At 33.0% G+C, this 21,278-nt stretch overlaps 6 protein-coding genes across 6 annotated transcripts; 5 read left to right on the top strand and 1 right to left on the bottom strand.

The window, feature by feature from the left end:
- Window positions 1-637: 637 nt before the first annotated feature.
- Window positions 638-938, top strand: Bfra_011842 (uncharacterized protein; the record flags this gene model as incomplete). The annotated part of the gene is made up of 2 exons (XM_037342168.1): window positions 638-662; window positions 713-938. The coding sequence occupies exon 2, from the start codon at window positions 723-725 to the stop codon at window positions 936-938; it is 216 nt and encodes a 71-aa protein (XP_037187826.1). The 5' UTR covers window positions 638-662; window positions 713-722.
- Window positions 939-1,137: 199 nt separating this feature from the next.
- On the top strand, window positions 1,138-1,458 carry Bfra_011841 (uncharacterized protein; the record flags this gene model as incomplete). Its single annotated transcript, XM_037342167.1, has 2 exons — window positions 1,138-1,261; window positions 1,322-1,458. 2 exons carry the CDS (start codon window positions 1,138-1,140, stop codon window positions 1,456-1,458), a joined length of 261 nt encoding a protein of 86 aa, XP_037187825.1.
- A 1,220-nt stretch (window positions 1,459-2,678) lies between these two features.
- Bfra_011840 (putative nadph oxidase protein) lies at window positions 2,679-4,582 on the top strand (the record flags this gene model as incomplete). The annotated part of the gene is made up of 5 exons (XM_037342166.1): window positions 2,679-2,779; window positions 2,830-3,084; window positions 3,134-3,543; window positions 3,590-4,393; window positions 4,491-4,582. The coding sequence occupies 5 exons, from the start codon at window positions 2,679-2,681 to the stop codon at window positions 4,580-4,582; spliced, it is 1,662 nt and encodes a 553-aa protein (XP_037187824.1).
- A 593-nt stretch (window positions 4,583-5,175) lies between these two features.
- On the bottom strand, window positions 5,176-6,405 carry Bfra_011839 (putative alcohol dehydrogenase protein; the record flags this gene model as incomplete). Its single annotated transcript, XM_037342165.1, has 3 exons — window positions 5,176-6,017; window positions 6,130-6,274; window positions 6,373-6,405. The coding sequence occupies 3 exons, from the start codon at window positions 6,403-6,405 to the stop codon at window positions 5,176-5,178; spliced, it is 1,020 nt and encodes a 339-aa protein (XP_037187823.1).
- A 1,216-nt stretch (window positions 6,406-7,621) lies between these two features.
- Bfra_011838 (putative ubiquitin family protein) lies at window positions 7,622-8,992 on the top strand (the record flags this gene model as incomplete). The annotated part of the gene is made up of 2 exons (XM_037342164.1): window positions 7,622-8,059; window positions 8,111-8,992. 2 exons carry the CDS (start codon window positions 7,622-7,624, stop codon window positions 8,990-8,992), a joined length of 1,320 nt encoding a protein of 439 aa, XP_037187822.1.
- Window positions 8,993-10,613: 1,621 nt separating this feature from the next.
- Window positions 10,614-11,717, top strand: Bfra_011837 (putative alpha beta hydrolase fold-3 domain containing protein; the record flags this gene model as incomplete). Its single annotated transcript, XM_037342163.1, has 1 exon — window positions 10,614-11,717. One exon carries the CDS (start codon window positions 10,614-10,616, stop codon window positions 11,715-11,717), a length of 1,104 nt encoding a protein of 367 aa, XP_037187821.1.
- Window positions 11,718-21,278: the final 9,561 nt, after the last annotated feature.

The raw sequence follows: 21,278 nt of genomic DNA, 5'->3' as shown, positions 1-21,278 counted from the left end.
CATGGCAATACGAAGATCGCTGATGCACTCTAGGGATTGGAAAATGCGCCTGTGGTCATGGTGTGTGTTTATGGCCTTTTGCCAATGCCGAGGAATTCACGAGAGAAGATTTTGATCCACTTCAAGTCTCGAATTCAAATCTATATACAGATTTTCTATCGGCACATCGTGTCTCCGTCGTGTGCACCCTTTGTCGGTGAAGCAAGATCTCCGTCTCCTAAGTTATGGTTAATAAAGTCACAGGGAACATACTCTCATCGACGACCCCTAGATGGACGTGCACTTGTTGACGAAATACTGTTTCCAAACCAGTTCTGAAACGACACAAAATGCCGGCTCTCCAACCTCGAATCTGGCAAAATGATTTTGCCAGTTCCATTTATCGGTACAAAGTTACACTTGAGTCGATACTTTTGCCAATTGACTGTTAGAATTTCGATTTTTTTTTTCAATTATGATCTCCTCCGCGAGTACTGCGCCGGTAAGGCATATGACACACTCACTGCATGGCTGGCTTTGGTTTAGTCCTTTGTACTGTGTCTTCTAGTCAGATTCGGATTAATGGTCAATGCTTGATAAGTCCGGGGCAACGAACTAACGTGAAGTGTCAGCCCCTTTGCCAACAATTCTGCTACAGACCTCTCTGAAACCGTTGACATCACGTGAGTTCAGTATTACCCAAGATAAGGTTTCGCATTTTTGGGACCTGCAGGAACGGCGAAATGGCGGGAAAAACGATTATCATTGAGGTAGTTGGACGAACATCGAGGTTCGGACGGCAATTTCACTCCATGACGGTGTATCAATACCAAGGTATTTATACTTATGAACGCTCAGATATCATTTACATTCCAAATCGCACTGTTTCTGACTGTAATATGGACTTCGCCATGGTCACCTTTCTATCCAGCCCTAATTATGGACCCAGACTCGATTAAATGCCTACCCGGAGCCCAGCGTTTAGCTCAACTAGCCATATATGACAGCTTCGTGCGATAATCCTCTATTTGAACCAAATTTCGATATGATGCAAAAATGATTGAGACAAAGATTGATTGTGGTAGACCTGTGGTTGCGAGGTCGACTGACCACATCGTACCAATATCGCCTTACACATACTGGTTTAGTATGTGAACGATGTATGAACGATGTCACCACAAAATCAAGTTCCATAGTTTGCCCGTCCTGCACACCCATCCGTACATGAATTACAAATTCGGCCGAGAATGGTTATCCCATAGCACCTTATCTTCAAACAAGGGTAAGAATATTCGACACAACAACAGTTGACATCTAACTAAATCTCCTATCTGCGGTAAAGGTACTTTGTCCTGGCTCATGTATGGAATCTTAGGTTGGTGGATCCAAGTGAGCTATTCTGGTAAAAACCCAGAAAGAGACCTTCTGTGGAACGAGGTACCAGATGGATTGATGCAGACGACCAGGACTCGTGCATAAGTGCTGCTTCTATCAAGACTTCCATCCAATTAGATATGATTGTCAAGCGCCTGGGGTAGCTTGATACCCTTGTTTTTCAGAGACGGGTGACAGTAGCCATTCATTCTCAATATAGAAAACCTCGACTTCGACTTTGATTTCTCATTTCTATTTCTTTCATGAAACTTATTCATTCATGATCCAAAAATTCCAGCATCTAACTTGGTACTCACATTACGGAAATTCGTCAAAATATTTCAATCTTTTTGGAGAGTCGAACTCAATTCCTTAGGATTCTCCTGATCGATCAATTGATCTTTCGAGAAAAAAAAAAGAAGCACGGTAGACAAATCTATTTCCCTCTCAAGCCCCTGTTCAAACGTCTAGATAAGATCGGATATTTTTGCAACACCATTCATCGCTTCTTTAATGCTTCTGGGGTTACTTGCAACAGCATCCGTCTCAACTCAATCAGCAAAGTTTTACTATACCAGCTCAATTGATATCTTCTCATCCTTCGTACCATACGAAACCATAGCCTGCTTCTGATTATCAAAATATTGGATCGGTCTGATACCGTCTTATACCTTGCGAAACGCACTGTTACATCCCATCTACTCATACTTGATCAAAAAGCTCGGATGGCATTTCTCGAAATACGGTGACTTTCGTACCTATCAACGGGATCGTTCCTTGAATTTCATATTGAATAGGAAATTGAAAAGGAAAATCAGATATTATCGTACAGTCTTACTGGGATCTTTCAAGGAAAACCTGTCATCCGAATTCTTAGATCTGCGCCCGCAACAAACGGCTGTACGAGCGTTGGTTTCGAACCTAATAAGACTTTCTCACAACATACCTATCCCGTCATTGAAAGGAACAAGTGACTAGTGCGGTAGGCCCAACGAGCAACCTTTATTACTCAAGGCTTGCCCACAAACCCTAGCTTTTGTCTTCTCCTTCCTCGGCGTTGTAGAAGAACAAGACTTCCCTCTCCAAACTTTCTACACAAGCTTTCCAAGCTTTTGGCTGCTGGCTCAGATCATTCTTTTCTTGTTATGAACATTCATTTTTTACATATTCTTTTTGGAAAATACGATATTTAATATTTCTACGTGGGATCGGAAAGTTTGGTTCCTTCTGTCAATCATAAAAAGATCAACGGGTTCACTCAACTTTCTTCATCGATCTTGTCGCTGGACGACCTTTAATTTTTGGGATATTTGGAAATAGAGAAGATGGGGGCTGTACAGTTTTTGAAGGAGCAGACTCGGGGAACTAAGTTGCTATTTAATTTCCTCTTTCATGGTTTTCACATTGGCCTGTTTGCTTTTGGATGGTGAGTCGGCTTTCAATATATCTTTTATCTCCTGCTAATAAGTCATACAGGTGGAAGCAAGCCAGTGACCCTAGACTCTCGGGATTAAATTCTCTTACATTCTCAGTATGGATATCGAGAGGTGCCGGTCTGGTGTTGTCTGTAGATGTTGCATTGATCTTATTACCCATGTGTCGCAATATCTTGAGGTACATTAGACCAAAGATCAAATTCTTACCACTTGATGAGTCTCAATGGTTTCATCGACAAGTAGCATACTCGTTATTATTCTGGACCATATTTCACGTAGCTGCTCACTATGTGAAGTAAGTACAACAAAATCCTATTCCTATTCAGATATTAACATTCGGGCAGCTTCTTCAACGTCGAAAAGACTCAAATCAGACCTGTGACCGCTATCCAAATTCACTATACCGAAGCTGGTGGTATCACAGGTCATATTATGTTACTGTGCATGATGTTGATGTATACTACTGCCCATGCTAAGATTAGACAACAATCTTTCGAAACGTTTTGGTACACGCATCATTTGTTTATTCCATTCTTGCTTGGAATGTACACACACGCTACGGGATGTTTCGTCCGTGATACTGCAGAACCATTCTCTCCATTTGATGGTGAGAACTTCTGGGGGCATTGCCTAGGCTATGAAGGATGGCGATGGGAGCTTTGGGGTGGTGGACTTTACTTCCTTGAGCGTGTGTATCGCGAGATCAGAAGTAGGAGAGAAACTCAAATTGTTAGAGTCGTTCGTCATCCATACGGTATGTTACACCCTATCCATCATTATTCGAAACTAACAAGTTACAGATGCTATGGAAATTCAATTCCGAAAGCCATCGATGAAGTACAAGGCAGGACAATGGCTTTTCCTTAACGTGCCATCTGTTTCTCGTGAACAGTGGCATCCATTCACCATCACATCATGTCCGTTCGACCCCTACATCTCTATTCACATCCGTCAAGTCGGTGACTTTACCCGAACCCTCGGAGACGCCCTCGGAGCGGGTGCTGCACAAGCGAAACTCTACGACGGTGTCGATCCCAATGGTATGTACGAAGTAGCCCTCGAAAACGGTCAAAAAATGCCCGACATCCGCATAGATGGTCCCTACGGTGCTCCCGCCGAGGATGTCTTCGAAAACGAAGTCGCAGTCCTCATCGGCACAGGTATCGGTGTGACACCATGGGCATCCATCCTCAAAAATATTTGGCATCTTCGTCACGGAACAAATCCTCCCGAACGTCTTCGTCGAGTAGAATTCATTTGGGTTTGTAAAGATACCACATCCTTCGAATGGTTCCAAGTCCTTCTTTCATCTCTGGAAGCACAATCTCAAGAAGCAGCATCACAACCCGGTAATGATGGACAAGAATTTTTACGTATCCATACTTATTTGACCCAAAAATTGGATATCGATACGGCGCAAAATATCGTATTGAATAGTGTTGGTGCGGATGTCGATCCATTGACTGAATTGAAATCGAGGACGAATTTCGGAAGACCGGATTTTACAAAATTGTTTGAGGGAATGAGGGATGGAATCATGGATAAAACTTATATGTCTGGTTTGGAGGGAGATTTCAAAACTAATATTGGGGTTTACTTTTGTGGTATGTTTTATCCTGTTGTGTTTTTGTTTTATATTCCTCTTCATACCCCTTTCCGATACATTCTTAATTTGAACATCGATACTAACATTCTAAATAGGACCAAATGTAGCAGCCCGCTCCATCAAAAAAGCATGTAAGAATGCCACGACTCGCGATGTCAATTTCTCGTTTTGGAAAGAACATTTCTAGAGTTTTGATTGGGATCGTTAAGAAGACAGGTGGATGTTAGTCGAAGAGATGTTAAAATTCTCGCGAATTATTTTGGGATATTACGAATGGGAATGGAAATTGGGAGCCGGCGCGAATCTTGGATACGATATGACTCATTTGTTACTACTTATTGATATGATGGATGACTGGATGGATGGGTGTAGATAGCAAACTTTTGAATGAATAATTGAGAATAATACTATCTACGACAGACAATTTTTCAGATGCTCTTGCAGCGTAAGATGTGATGGTGATGGGATCTGAGAATGTGTGTGAACCGGCATCCCGATATGAGGTCGTTGCAAATTTTCTGGAAATCTTGGAGTAGTCGTTTTGCTCTCTAATTCTGTAAGTGTTCAATCTATGTGCCTAGAATTCTTTCGAAGTATCTTCTCCACCGAGACAATCTCCAGAAATCCTATATCTCTTTAATAATGCAGTCGCCCATATAGCCTAGTCTAGTCTGTGTAACACAAATACAAACATACACTATGACGCCTAGATTCTCGCTAATAGCACATCTTTCCTATCCATTCATAATCAAACTACAACTCCTCCTTCCCTTCCCCTGCCTAAATCTTACTCCTCCCCTCTTTCCCATTCTTCTCAACCTTCACAACAACCTTCCCCCATGTTCCCCTCCCCCCTAAACTCTCCAATGCTCCTGGAACATCCTCCAACCCCACAAACTCCTTATCCCTAAAGACCGTTCCCCTGAATTTTCCCTCTTTGATCAATTTAAAAATGCCCTCCCATACCTCATGGATCTTTTCCGGTTCGTTCTGCACATATGCTCCCCAGTGTAATCCCACTATACTTATATTTTTCAACAACACCTTGTTCATCGCCACTTTCTCGATATTTCCCGCTGCAAACCCAATAACAAGGAGTCGTCCATTCCAGCGTATACATTTTGTCGATTTGTCGATCAGACCCACTGGATCAAATACGATATCTACACCTCTGTTATTTGGTGTGAGTTTCTTAACTTGATCAGGCCAAGAAGCATCGCCGTAATCGATAACATGATCAGCACCGAATTCTCGCGCTACCTCCAACTTTCGCTTCGTGCCAGCAGTAGCTATAACAGTTGCACCGAATGCCTTTGCGATCTGCACGGCTGCTAGACCGACTCCACCGGCAGCAGCGTGAATAAGAACATAGTCTCCAGATTTTATATTCGCGCGTGTGACGAGAGCGCCGTAGGATGTGGGAGCGGTGACGAAGAGACCGGCTGCTTCGAAGAAAGACCAGGAGTCGGGGACGGGGTAGAGAGAAGCTTCTTGGGCGCAGACGAGAGTTGCATAGCCGCCTTGAGAGGCGCCGAAGACACGGTCTCCGACTTTGTATTTGGGAGATGAGGAGGAGGAGGGCGTGGAGAGAATGGTGCCGCTGAATTCTGAGCCGGAAATCCCTAGGTTGGGGGTTAGTAAACAGTTGGGGAATTGAGATAGGAGATTGGAAAGGATGGGCAATTGCGACTTTTGAATTGGTCTACGGATAGACAAATAAAATAGAGGTCTTACAAGGTAGAGGAGGTTGGTGTTGATATTTCCCGCGAATTTGGAGCAGGTCGTAGAAATTGGTAGCGGTGGCATGAATTTCAATCAAGTATTGATCGGGGTTTGGTACTGGATCTGGTAAATCCGTGACTTTAAGATCTTGAGGCCCCTATGTTGTAAGGATTGATTAGTATGCAACATAAATATATATATATATATCGAAGGAGACAGGAGATGAAAGCTTGTGAGCTCCCTCTGAAAGCTTACTTTAACATATTCTTTGATTTGAATTCCACGCATCTTGTAGATTGTTTTTCGGGTGATAGATGTGGTTTTGTTTGTTCGAAATAAGTTATTTCCCGGATTGAATAAATATAATACAATACAGCAGTTTGAAACAGGAGAGAGAGAAGTGATTTGTATGTAGGAGGAGTATTGAAGTGAGTAAGCTATGAGATTGAAGGATCCCCGGATTCTATAAACGCGGGGACCGAGCCGAGGTCCAACTAAAAATTAATGGCTCGGTCGGTACCTTACCTGGCCTAGTTGAAAGTCTATCAAGAAGGCTTGCTTTCTGCCCGGTAGTACCAGTAGTATTGAGAAGGCAGATTTCAATTCCTTAATGCCATTGCAAGAATGATTTAAGTGAACCTCCTACCTCAGCCTCTCTTATCTTACCTGGCCAGTACTCGCCTATGATGTGCCAAATTGTGTTTCTAACTCACCTCACCGGGAGTCCGGATGTTGAATTCAACGAGAAACAAACCTCATTGGCGATGAATACGGGATATTAAGTTGAAGGTCCAAACAGAGGCAACAATATGTAGAATCTGCGAAGGAAGATATTACTGATAAGTAGATATGTAGTTGTTTCATTTAGCTTCTCTTCATGTCATACTTTCTGCTCGATAAAGGAAAGGGGTTAGGCGGAACTCTACTTACTAGACACTGGTACTTAGATCTCGCGCTGGGCCGGCCCTTGCATGACTGTGCCTTATGGCCCTGGAAGTTACTTTGATAATGCCTAGATAGTAATCAGAAGCCAAAAGATTTCAATGGAAGATATTATTATCAGTCATCAGTCAATCAGTCACCAGTCACACAACATATCTACCCAGGTGTATGAGGGTACATATACTTTTAGACGATGTAGAGCTAACGATAAGTAATGAATTATATCGTAAATGAAACCATTTGAATTTGTCTTTTTAAGGAAAAAACAATCTATTACCACATTTCTCTATCTTCATCTCTATTTCTCTTCCTCTTTCTCACAATCATCCTTCCTCTCAAAATTTCCCGGGGACAGCCATCTTTGAACTATCGAACGTCATCTGAGCCATAGCCACACCCCTCAACGCCTCACTTAATATTTGCCTATGATAATACACACATCAAACCACCTTTACTATCAATCCAACAAACAAACCCCAACCATACCTACCTGACTCTTTCAGATATCTGGATTCAATTCAATCTCCATCAGTCAATTCATAAAGCCATCAAATCTATTAAGATGTCAGACGAGACACCAACTGCGCCCGAGGGCGATTCTCAGATCACCTTCAAGGTCAAAACATCCTCTGATGGAAATCACACAATCACCATGGCAGAGACCGCAACAGTTCTCGACCTGAAGACAAAGCTAGCTGGAGATGATTACGAAAAGATTCCAGTAGATCGTCAACGATTAATCTACTCCGGTCGCGTTATGAAGAATGAGGAACCTTTAAGCACTTATAAGATCAAACCTAACAATACGATACATATGGTCAAGAGCGCACAAAGCAACGTTGCCAATGCTGCTGCCAATGCCGCAACTGGTGCTGCAGCAAGTCTCCCAACCAATATGGCTGCCGGAACTGCGAATAATCCTCTTGCTGGTTTAACCGGTGCTCGATATGCAGGCCATATGGGTCTTCCAGGTGCTGAAATGTTCGGCGCAGATGGTGGTGTACGTATGCCCATTTCTGAGAGCAATCTTTCTATACTAACATTTTCACAGATGGGTGCGCCACCAAGTGAAGATGCGCTCGCTCAAATGATGGATGATCCCAATATTCGTCAAACGATGAACGAAGCTCTCAATAACCCGGACCTTGTCAATATGATGATCCAAAATACTCCAATGCTCAGAGATATGCCCAACGCGCGCGAGATATTACAATCACCTATGTTTAGAAACATGCTTACGGATCCAAACTCCATTCGACAAGCTGCTGCGATGAGAAGACAAATGGGAGGTGGAGGGGCTGGCGGCTTTCCCGCGCCGGGCGTCACTGATACTACACCTGCTGGAGCAGCAGGGAGCACACCAGGAAGTGGTCAACCAAGCGTACCACCTTTTAATATGTTTGGAATGCCTGCTGCAGGAGGTGCTAATAATCCATTCGCGTCATTGTTCGGTGGACCAGGAGCAGCAGCCGCGGGTCATACTCCAGCCCAAACTCCTCCGCCTCCAGCTTCTGCTGGGGGAACCCCATCAACTGGTACTGATGCTAATCCACCAAATCCCTTTGCCTCGCTATTTGGGGGAGCGGGTGCTGGAGCCGGAGCCGGAGCCGGAGCAGCTGGAGCGGGATTCAACCCCTTTCAAGGAATGCCACAACCCACACCTGAACAATTACAACAAGCAATGCAAATGATGCAAAATGGAACATTCGGAGATATGTTTGGTCCTGGTGGATTTGGCGGTATGGGCGGAATGGGTGGTGCGGCCCCAAGTGCACCTGCAGCTCCAGCAGACACCAGACCACCTGAAGAAGTTTACGCCGATCAACTCAGGCAATTAAACGATATGGGATTCTTTGACTTTGACAGAAATGTGGCAGCTCTGAGAAGAAGTGGAGGAAGTGTTCAGGGAGCCATTGAACAATTGTTAAGCTAGATTTCTGGGTATTTTCTTGCTTTTTACATGTTTCTTTGGGCGGAGGGGCAAAGTGTTGATATCACGGATAAATGAATTTATGGGGAATTCTCCCGAAGATTGATTCACTCTTCTTACATTTTCATGAGTAATTTTTATTTCCAAGATTTGCTTGCGTTGCTGAACCGGGTTGAACTAAGCTAAGCGCTTTACATCGGGTGTTGGGAGTCAATTAAATCAGTTATGAATACCTATTTTGAGATAATGTGATTAATGATATGTGACTGATGTGCTGTATTCAGCTGTGCAGATGAAGTATGGAAGTATGGAATTGGGGTATAGGTGGAGTATTCTAGCAACGTGGGAGAAATTCGACGGGTGTTTGTATGCTTACATTCACCTAGGCGAGGAAGATGTTTTATTTGTTCACTTGGATCTTCGGTCTTCTTCCTGATACTTTGCACGTCAGGCTTAGACATAAAGTCCCTTGGAATTGGCGAGTGATCAATAGGATGATTTGCGAGTCTTCTTGTGAATCCAATCCAGAGCCTAGAGTGGTCGGAAGAGTCATGATATAGGTTTGATTGAGTATGACGAGTAGGGTACCTAGGTTATCATACTTGAGGGCCTTGGGATCATTTTGATTCTCTTTCAGCTATTTACTTTTGGTGTATGAGTGACGTGTAATTGTGGGCTTGTGCATAGGCTATGGGGTATGGGGTATGGTTTTGAGGCAGTGCATTGGGTGGTGATTGTGGATGGGGGGGCTTATGAAGATGAGTGTGATTCGTTGGATCTGGGGTCTGAGATGGGAGTTGGGAGTTGAGATTTTGTTTGCAGAGAATAGGGAATAGGGAAGTCTCAGCTGGGCTGTGTAGGGAGGGTTGTTTGGAAGTGGGAGTGAGGTTGTTTGTAGAGTTTAGGGGTGAGAAAATAGAGGAGGGGAGAGGGAAGGGGAAGAGGAAGAGGAACAGGCAGAAGGAGTTGAATTGAGATAATACTAGGTAGATGATGTGTACTCTCTTGGGTTGAGAATCGAGTTATCTCATGTCTTATAGAATGGCGAGCTCAGAAACTAGAGATTACTTAATGACTAAGTGTTATGGATGTTACTAGGTGAAAATGCCACATGTATATCTTGAAGCTATATCAACCCCTCTAGATTGATATATCATATTCCATGAACGATGAAAGGGACTTCACGAAATGACTAGAAGAAGTAGAGGAACCTGACATCCAGCTTAACTTACTAATGGAGAAATGCTTGATGGATACAGAGGTACCTGTGCAGGATAACTCTTTTTTCACACGAAGGGAATCATTACTCAGAAATTTGTTTGCACTTGTTGAGCTGAATAGATGATTTACTTCTAGCCAGATCAAGTCTCACTGCACTGCCAATGAAAGTCCGTTCACTAGTTCAATATGTAGTCAGTTTGATAGTGTAACCGAACATCCGACTGTTGTTCAAACACTCACCTATAAATTCACACATACACAAATCAACAGCTAGCCAACAATTAGCAACCTAAAAGTATTACATGATCGAATTGGTTGTCAAAAGAATAAATCAAATCGGCTTTCCTTTTCTCTTGTCGGAAAGTTGTACTTGAATCCATCTCCTGTAACCTTAAAGCAAGCCATGGCCTACGATTTGATCACACGTCATCCATTTAAGGGAATCTGGGCTCTAGGTGCCATCACAGTAAACGCTGTCAAGTTGCCTATCTGGATCTTTTATTATTCATTCTCATCGAATCGACAGCATCCAAAATGGAGCTTCAAGCAAGCCGTAGCCGCTGTCGCACTGAAAACTGCCGTTTGGCATACATCCATGGTACAGGTCTCCACGCCTTTGATTATAAAGGCAGAGGGTGAAGAAGAAGGGTTTCTTGTTCCAATCAAGCCATCTTCCATATCAGGAGTTTACAAGGGAATCTGTGATGATAAGGAAATAAAACCTGCAACGATTTGTGGCTATTGGTATCCCTCGCCTTACAACGCCGATGAGGATAAAACCAAGAAGATTGTACTTCATTTTCATGGTGGAGCTTTTGTCACTGGTGACTGTCGGCCTAAAAAATCTGGGTATGCGGCCGATCTTCTCACTCAGCACATCGGGAAGACGTTAATGGTCTCTTATCGACTTTCTTCGAACCCTGACGGTCGCTTTCCTGCCGCGCTTCAAGATGCTGTCACAGCTCTCCACTATCTCCAAGATCTAGGGATTGAACACTCCAACATTATCGTCGGTGGAGATTCGGCAGGTGGCAATATTGTTGCGGCATTGTTGAGGTATCTTGCTGTTACAGATGCGCCTGGTCCTGCAGCGGCACTTTTGTGGTCTCCCTGGATTGATCTTGCAAGGACTCTTACTCCAGAAGTGTTGTATGAATCTCCACACAGATTTACAGATTACATTCCTGCCAATTTCGCGATCTGGGGAGCCAATTCCTATTGTCCCAAGAATGGTCCAGTCAGCATGGACTCTGAATGGATCAGTCCTGCAAAACATCCATTCTATACAAAGACACCAATGTGGATCCAAGGCAATGGGCAAGAGGTTTTGCTTGAACAAGTCAAGGACTTTTCAGACGGAATGAAGGGTATAGAAGGTAACAAGATTGCTTTTCATAGTGAGGAAATTGCGAGTCATGATATTTTGCTGGTTGGAAATATTACTGGATTCGAAAAGGAAGCAGTCAATTCTGTGAAGGCAGCAGCTGAATGGCTGAACCAACTATGATTATGTATCGTATGGATAGGGATTGCACTTCTCCAGTACGAAATGTAACATAACCATATGTTTAATATCAACGATATACTTATATCGCTATCTTCAGGTCCTTTCTACGGTATGATGGGAACAACTTCAAAATGTTTGAAACGGATAATCACGAAGGCTACAGGGCTACACATATTGGCGAAGAACTAGGTATTCTCGAAAAGAATGACCTTAAATTTAAGTATAAATTAATCTAACCGCCAGCCCTAGTCCTTCGTTCGAACTTCAAGAGTCAACATATTTTAGATTCATGAATTGTATGACAGTAACATTGATTCCCCATGTACACTTTGTGCGTGAATTAGAAGAATAATGTTTCCACATGTTTTTTTCGAGTCCCTTAAGGTTCAGTATTGTTTTCCACAGTCAGGGAGAAAAGATCTAGAGATTCAATTTGTGAATCAGAGGTAAGAAATTCTCACGCTCTTGGATTTTAGCACCGCATTCATATTTGCAACCTGTCTTGAGGCTGTACAACATATAGCAAGGCATTTCGATGGCTGTCTCTTGCATCAAAATAGACTGAAGGTGGGGGCAGCCTAGCAATACTAGCCAACGAGAAGCGATAAATTGGAGAGACGATTTCCAAGACTTTGACCCACCAGATCCTTCTCATAAGGTTAGCGAATTTCCGATGTGCTTGACCACCATTACCGCCAATCTTTCTTCCTTCGAATGTGCTTGTTTAGTTTGCTATGAATATCTGATTAAATTGACCGCTTCTATGAGATATGTGTTCCAGTTCACAGTCCAAGATTGGCTTCGTTGCCATTTTTCGATAGGAAATGCTAATCACCAGCAGCTCATTATGTCATGGTCATGATGTTCATTTCATCCACTTCTTGACATCATGAGTCTCAGCTCAAGCGCAGATCTAAGATCTTAGATCAGATCTTCAACCACCCGTGCCAGCCCGGTAAAGCGCTTCGATTTATATAGCTCCTTTGTATTTACGAATTTGATTCCATATACTCTAGGTACCCAGGCCGGCATGCTCAGAATAGCCGCCTTTTTGAGAAGGCAATGAAGCATATCACCATTTATAGTCCCCACTAAGGTCAGCTTCTAGGCTCATTTGATCTCCTTCGCGGGCCGGGCCCTTCTTGTTTGTGGGAGATGGGAGGTCCATTAGTTCCTGTATATGTTAGAAATGAGTCCGTAAGTATAGTGATCTAGTTTGCCAAGGCAGATGAATTATAAGTGCAAAAATTCCTATCGGACGTTGTTTCAATTTCCTTTACAACTAGATGCATATAAGTGTGTCATTATATTCATTACACTGCCATTCCTTCCTTCTCTTGGCTCTTTAATTTAGTGGGCTTTTTGTTGGGTCCTTCGTTCTTTCTTGCTGCTACCTTTTGGGGATTGATATTTTATTGCTAGTTTCGCGGATCGCTCACGATTATCAGTAGCTACAGTACTAGGGCACAGCTGTTCGTCGGCCGGATTTTACCCGGGAATCCACTAACACCACCCCCTTATTCAATCCTAATTATTAAATCAATTCTTCAATATTTTATTATTAAATTTTCAGAATCTCTTGATATATATATATTTAATAATATTACTAATTTATATAATGATTCTATAGTTTAAGCTCTCAATATTTAGTATACTAGTTATTTGCTATAATACAAGTTTTTATTCTATTCCTTATACTAGTTCCCAAATTTATAAATAATTGATTATCTAATATATCCCAAACTACTTATAATACACTCTCTAACCTTTATCTAATATATTCTGATTTACTTTTGTTTATTACAATATCCAAAAATATTTCAAAAATATATACTTTTAGATACCACTAAATATACTTAATAAAATTAAGATTAAAATTATAAGAAAATTAAAAATCAACTAAAGAAATACCCCTAGCTTTAAATTAATCTAATATTTTAATTGCTCAATATATAAAAGCATTATCCTATATAAATTAATATCTCTTATCTAATCCCTTCCAAATAAAAGCTATTTCTTTATTAAGAACTTTGAAATAAAAATTAATATTATATTCAAACTTCTTATTCTCGAAATTCCTATTCATAATATATAATTTGTTTTTTCTAATATTACAAAAGTCTTCCTATATTATAATCTTTATATTTTTATATATACTATAGATTTGAATTATTTCCTGTTTTCATTTCTATCTTAAAGTATAGAAAACCTATTCCTACTTTTTTCCTTTTCCTTGCTTTATAGAGTATTTATTCAATTAGAATATTAGGTTTTATTTCTTTACTATTTATCTCCGATAAACTAAATATTAAGTTAATCTTTTAATAATATATTCTTTTATAAGTTCAGACCTTTTTCTAACTCTCTAATTAATTATACTATATTTTTTGAAAATCCTTTTAATAATATTCCTTTTATATTCAAGTTTATAAACTATTTGTTACGAAGGTACCCGCATTGCAATATGGATTATAATATAAATATAAGCCCTTAGTGTTGTAACCTATAAAAACGATATTATAGGAACTATAGGATATAAGAATAATCAGAAAAATAGTAATCAAGTAAATCAATAATAATTAGAATAAGATAGATATCTATCTTATTTCGATAATTATTTTATAATAGGTATAGAATAAATAATAGTTATAGATTAGCTAATAAGTATAAATTAGATAAGTGGTAGTATTGTTGTAAGTCACAAAATGGATATTATATAATTAGAAAACCGATTTGTCGAAATCGGTTTTACAAAAATCAATTTATCGATTTGAAGAATATGAAAATCTATATAAAGGAATAGGGTTTATTATAATATAAAGCTTTATATTTAAGAATAATTATTAGTTTTATTATTATAATTATAAGAATTGTAATTAGTTATAATCTTATTGAATTCCTATTTGAAGTTTAGTTTAAATTATTTTAAGAAATCTTTAAACATTTCCATATAATTCTAGAGGCAGTTTCTGTAATATTTTGAGCATTTTTTTTATTTCAAATATTAATTTAATAAATTATTACTAAATATAGTATTCAGAAATGTTATTATAAATTAATTTATATTAGTAGTAAATATTATTAATATTAAAATAGCTAATACTTTAAAGAAGATTATTATTAATAAAACCCTTAAGATAGTTTTATTAAATAAATATTAAGATAGTTGATAGAAATTTGATATTTTTCTTTTATAATTAGAAATTTATTTCAGATTTAATAAAGATAAGTTTATAGTTATAGAATTTAAGAATATATAAATTGCATTCTATCTTTAAGGAGAAATAATCAAATAGATTTAATTATATTTATAAAATTATTTCAAATATAGTAATTAAAATTGTATATAATTTATATAAACAATCTTTAATAGTTTTAAAGAATTTAAAATAAAGATTTATAGAATCTTTAGGAACTCTAATAAATTAAAGGTAATAGAAAATAAAATCTTCAATTTTAAGTAGATAGAATTAGTATTAAAGTATACTATAGAATTCCGAAGATATATAAAAATAATCAAATGGGATAATATTATTATTATAAATTATTATTATAAAGAATTCAAATCAGAAGTTAAATTAGAATTAAAAAGATTTGTTGAGAATATAAATTTGAATAATCTAATTCAGGATTTTATTGAATTAGATAATTGTTTTTACAGATATAAATATAGTCAAAGATTATATAAACCTTAAGGAAATCAAAAGTAAAAATATTATTGTAAAAATAAGGGTAAACTATATTATAATTTATAGAGATATAAGGATCTTATAAAATTAGATACTATATATTAAATATTTAGAAATAATGATTAGAAAAAGAAATGAAGATAAGAAAATAACTTATACTTTGAATATAGAAAAGCAGGGCATTGAGTAGTAGAATATTGAAATAAGAAAACAAAAGGTAAGAGGGGTAATTTTAAGAATAAGTTTGGTAAGGGCCAATTTAATATCATTTTTATATTACAATTATATATTGCTAGTATAATAGGATTAGTTATATCACTAGTTTATAAAAAGAAGCTTAAAGAAGAAAAGGTTAAGTATTTCTTATAAATAAACAAAGACCTACAGTTAAGAGAATTATAATTTATTTAAGAAATTGATTAATAGAATTATTATATCTGGAAATTTGAAGATATAGATAAAGGAATTATTAATAAAAATCTCAATATAATAAATACTAAGGAAGGAGAAGTATATAAGGTGAGATATATCAATTAATATTGAATCCTATAATTTAGGATTATTATAAATATATTCTTTATAAAGAGAATCAATATAAAACATTTCCAATAACTAAATAAAGGAAAGTTATAGAAAATATTCTATTAATATATAGTTAAATAGAATGAAAATCAGAATTTGTTTTTATATAGAAAAGTCGGGGAAGAATATTGTATTTAAATTTAGACTATATTATTATTATTAATTATAAATATAATAATAAAAGTTATTTAGGGAATCTATTAATATATTCTATAGAAAAACTTATTTAATAATAAAACGAAATCAGAAATAAGCATTATATATCTAAAAGAAAAGGAATTTTAATAAGTAATATTTATTAATAAAATTACTTAGAATAATAGAAATAAGCAAATTACATTATAACTAAATATTATAGAATAGGTAGAACAAATCTATTATAAAATCAAAATAAATAAATAAATATAAACTATTATAATAGATTCAAAAACTATAAGAAATTTTATTATATTAAAAACTATAAAGTATTTAGGAATTCTATTTTAATAGAAATAGAAATCCTATTAATTATAATTAATTAATAAATAACTAATAGAATTTAATAGAAATGTTTTATAAAAAATATAATTAGTATAAATAAGTATAACCTAATATTCAAAGATTATATAACTTAATATTATATTACTAAACTAATAATAGATTATCTTAGGAATATTATAATTAAAGATATATAATTTTATAATAAATTGATTATTAGAAATAATAATATTTAATTAATATAAAAACAATTATAAAAATATATTTAAAGTATTCACAAAATATAATATATATTAAAAAGAGTTAAATATAAATAATACAAATAATATAGAATACTTAATCCAAAGTTCTTTATTAAGAGCAAAGATTAATATATTTTCTCTACAAATGTAAAAGCTAATAATATAATAGGAAATTATAATTAAAGCAAAAAAATCTATAATATTAAAATAATACAAAAAGTATAAATATATTTTCAAGAAATTAGGGATTTATAAGGCTTTATTAAAATATAAGCTATAAAATTATAAAATAATATTAAAAAAAGATAAGATATTTATATATATCCCAATTTATTTAATATTAGTAAATAAACTAAAAACGCTTAAAGAATATATTAATAATAATTTAGTTAAAAAATGAATTAGGGAATCCGCATTTCAAATGGTTAGTCTAATTATATAGGTATTCAAGAAAAATAGATCTAATAAATTAATTATAAATTATAGAAAACTTAATATACTTACAAAAAAGAATTGATATCTATTTCTATTAATTATAAAATTAAGAGATTAATTAAATGGAGTAATAATATTTATTAAAATGGATTTATATAATGATTATTATTTGATTAGAATAAAGGAAGGTAAAGAATGAAAAACTGTTTTTAAAATTAGATATAGGTTATATAAGTATTAAATTATATTATTTGAACTAATTAATGTATTGGCTATTTTTATAAAATTTATAAATAATGTATTATTATAATATCTGGATACTTATTATATATACTATTTGGATGATATTTTAGTATATTCAAATAATAAGATCCAATATATTAAGAATATTAATAACATTTTCGAAAGTTTAGTTAAAATCGATTTACTATATAAACCAAGCAAATACGAATTTTATATTATAGAAATAGAATTCTTAGAATTTATTATATTAAGCTAAAGACTTAAAATAAGTAAGAACAAAATTAAAATAATACTCAAATAAAAGTAGTTAATTATAATTAAGAAAATATAATTCTTTTTAAAATTTGTTAATTTCTATAAAAGATTTATTAAGAATTATTTAGAGATTATTATACTTTTGATTATATTAATTAGAAAAGATTAAAAAGATTTTGAATAGATTATTAAAACATAAAAATCATTTGATATACTTAAACAAATAATAACAAAAAAGCTAATATTATTAACTTTCAATCTAAAAAAAGAAATTATAATAAAAATAAACTTCTCGGATTTCATTATAAAAACAGTTTTAAGCTAACTAAACTAAAATAAGAAATAACAATCAATTATATTTTATTCTTAAAAACTATTTCTAATTGAATTGAATTACAAAATATATAACAAAGAATTACTAATAATAATTGATATATTTAGAGAATAACAAGTTTATTTAAAAGAATCAAAATATATAATATAGATATATACAAATTACAAAAATTTAATTTATTTTATTATAATAAAATAATTAAATAGATAACAGATTAAATAATTAAAGATTATGGTTAATTATAATTTTAAAATTTCATATATTAAAGAATTAAAAAATGTTAGAATAAATACTTTTAGTTAAAAACCAGAATATCAAGAGAATAAATTATATAAATTATATATTATATTTAAGAAAAAAGGTGAATCACTAATTTATAATACACTACAACTTATAGCTACTTATATATTGAAAAATAATTATTTTAAAACTAAAATCTAATTATATTATGATAAGAATATTATAACTATATATATATATAAAATAATAAAACTAGAATTTACTATAATAAATAATATTATATATTTTTGAGGAAAAGTATATATTTTAAGTTAAATAATTAAAGAATTTGTGATAAAACAATATAAGTTATTGGTATACAAATATTAAGGAATTATAAGAATATTTGTAAAAATATAGAAAACCAATTATTTTCTATAAATAAAAACAATAGTTAAAGAAGTTATTAGAAATTATAATATTTATATATATAACAAGTTATTATAATATATATTATATAATTAGCTTCAAATCTCAGATATACTTTTTTAATTATAAAAATCCATTATATAGAATTTTATAATCAAACTATTATATTTAAAGAATTTTACTATAAGAATCAAATATAATATAATACTCAATATAATAGATAGATTAACAAAATTTATATATATAATATTATTTAAGAAAATATAGAATATTAAATAATTAGTATATATATTCCTTAGGATTATAATAAGTATATATAAAATACCAAATAAGATAATCTCGAATTAAGATAAGCTCTTTATCTCAAAATTCTGAACTACCTTATTAGTACTTATAAATATTAAGAGAAAATTATTAACATCTTTTTATTTATAAATAAATAATTAAACAAAAAGGATTAATTAAATAATAGAAGTATATTTTAGATACTATATAAATTATTAATAAGATAATTGGATAAAACTATTATTTATAATATAATTTGTATATAATATATTGGAAATGGAAATCATGAAAATTACTTTAGTATAAACTAATTTTGGGTTTAATTTATAAGTATATAAAATCCCGATATTATAAAAAGTTAATATTGAATTAATAATAATACAAATCGAATAACTAAAAGATCTTCAGAAGCAACTAATTTTTGATTTAAGATTTATATCTTTCAGAATAATAATATACTATAATATAAAATATAATATAGAATCTATATTTAAAAAAGGGAATAAAGTTTATTTATTATAATAAAATATCGAAATCAAAAGATTAAGCAATAAACTTGATCACAGAAAACTAGGATTATTCAAAATTGATAAGATAATAGAAATAATTAATTATTGATTGAAATTATTAGATATAATAAATATCTATTTAATATTTTATATATTCTTATTCGAATTAGTACTATTAGGAATATCAAATATATTATTTACAGAAATTGAATTAATCAATTTAAATATTATATATAATATTGAAATAATATTAGATTGTAAATATATTAAAGGCAAAATCAAATATTTAATTAAATAATTGAATTATTTATATTCAGAAAATATATAGGAATATAAAAAGAATTTTAGTTATTTTGAAAAGCTATAAATATTTTATCTAAAGTATTTATATTTACTAATAAAGCTTTAAGCTTAATATCAGATAATACAAATAGTAAAGAATCAAAAAAATCGAAAGAAAAGGAATCATTAAAGATAAATGTAATTGTAATATTAGCTTTCTCCTTTTCTATATATTCTTTTTCTAATTCTTCTTTTTTCTTCAAAATATTAAGTTTTTCTAATATATGGATATTATAATAAATTATTTCCTTCTCTTATTTTTATAAGAAAACTTATTATTTATATAAATAAAAAATCTTAGTTATAGCCTTTTCCTTTTTTTAATAAAAATATTCTTATTAATAATCTAATAACTCATAAATTAATATAATTTTAGAATTAGGAATATAATAATCTTTTTTATTATAGATATACTTAGTGTAATATTTTAATTTAAAGATATTAATTAAATAATAATAATTAGAAATAATATATAATAAATAGGGATCTCATTTGATATTAGAATATTCAATTCAATGGGCTAAGGAAATAGTAGAGTATATAGAAATTGATAGTATTAATAATATAATATAAGAATAAAATAAATACTCTTTAAAGAATATATTAATATGGGAAAGCCCTACTATATAGATATTTAGAATAAATATTAGACTAAAAAAAGAATAATATTATAAAGATATTTGTATTACAATATAGATTATAATATAAATATAAGCCCTTAGTATTGTAATCTATAGAAACAATATTATAGGAACTATAGAATATAAGAGTAGTTAGGAAAATAGTAATTAAATAAATCAATAATAATTAGAATAAAATAGATATTTATCTTATTTCAATAATTACTCTATAATAAGCATAAAGTAAACAATAATTACAAATTAACTAATAAATATAAATTAAATAAATAATAGTATTATTGTAAATTACAAAATAAATATTATATAATTAGGAAACCGATTTATCGAAATCGGTTTTATGGAAATCGATTTATTGATTTAGAGAGTATAAAGATTTATATAAAGGAATAGGGTTTATTATAATATAGAGCTTTGTGTTCAAGAATAATTATTAGTTTTATTATTATAGTTATAAGAATTGTAATTAATTATAACCTTATTGAATTCCTATTTGAAGTTTAGTCTAAACTACCTCAAGAGATCTCTAGACACTTTCATGTGATCCTAGAGGCAGCTCCTGTAATACTATTAATATCTTTTAATAAATCGATTTAGACTATAATCTTATATATTATAATAGTATTTATTTATCTCTATCTATATATAATCTATCTCTAACAACTTTAAATAAAGTAATTCCCTTATTACATATTATATCCATTTTGATAATATAAAAAACAATAATTAAAAAGATCCCAAGCTTCCTTATAATAATAGTGGGCTATACACCCGCCTTTACTTTTCCTACTATTTTTCCATATATATATAAATTAAAATAAATATAAGATACATTATTATAATTGATTTGATCTAAGGGAATACATTGTAATAGTATAATTA

The sequence above is a fragment of the Botrytis fragariae genome (genome assembly GCF_013461495.1).
Source record: "Botrytis fragariae strain BVB16 chromosome Unknown tig00000255, whole genome shotgun sequence".
Classification (NCBI taxonomy): Eukaryota; Fungi; Ascomycota; class Leotiomycetes; order Helotiales; family Sclerotiniaceae; genus Botrytis; species Botrytis fragariae.
Note: the sequence above shows the minus strand (reverse complement) of the source record. Positions and strands in the feature narration are given on the sequence as shown.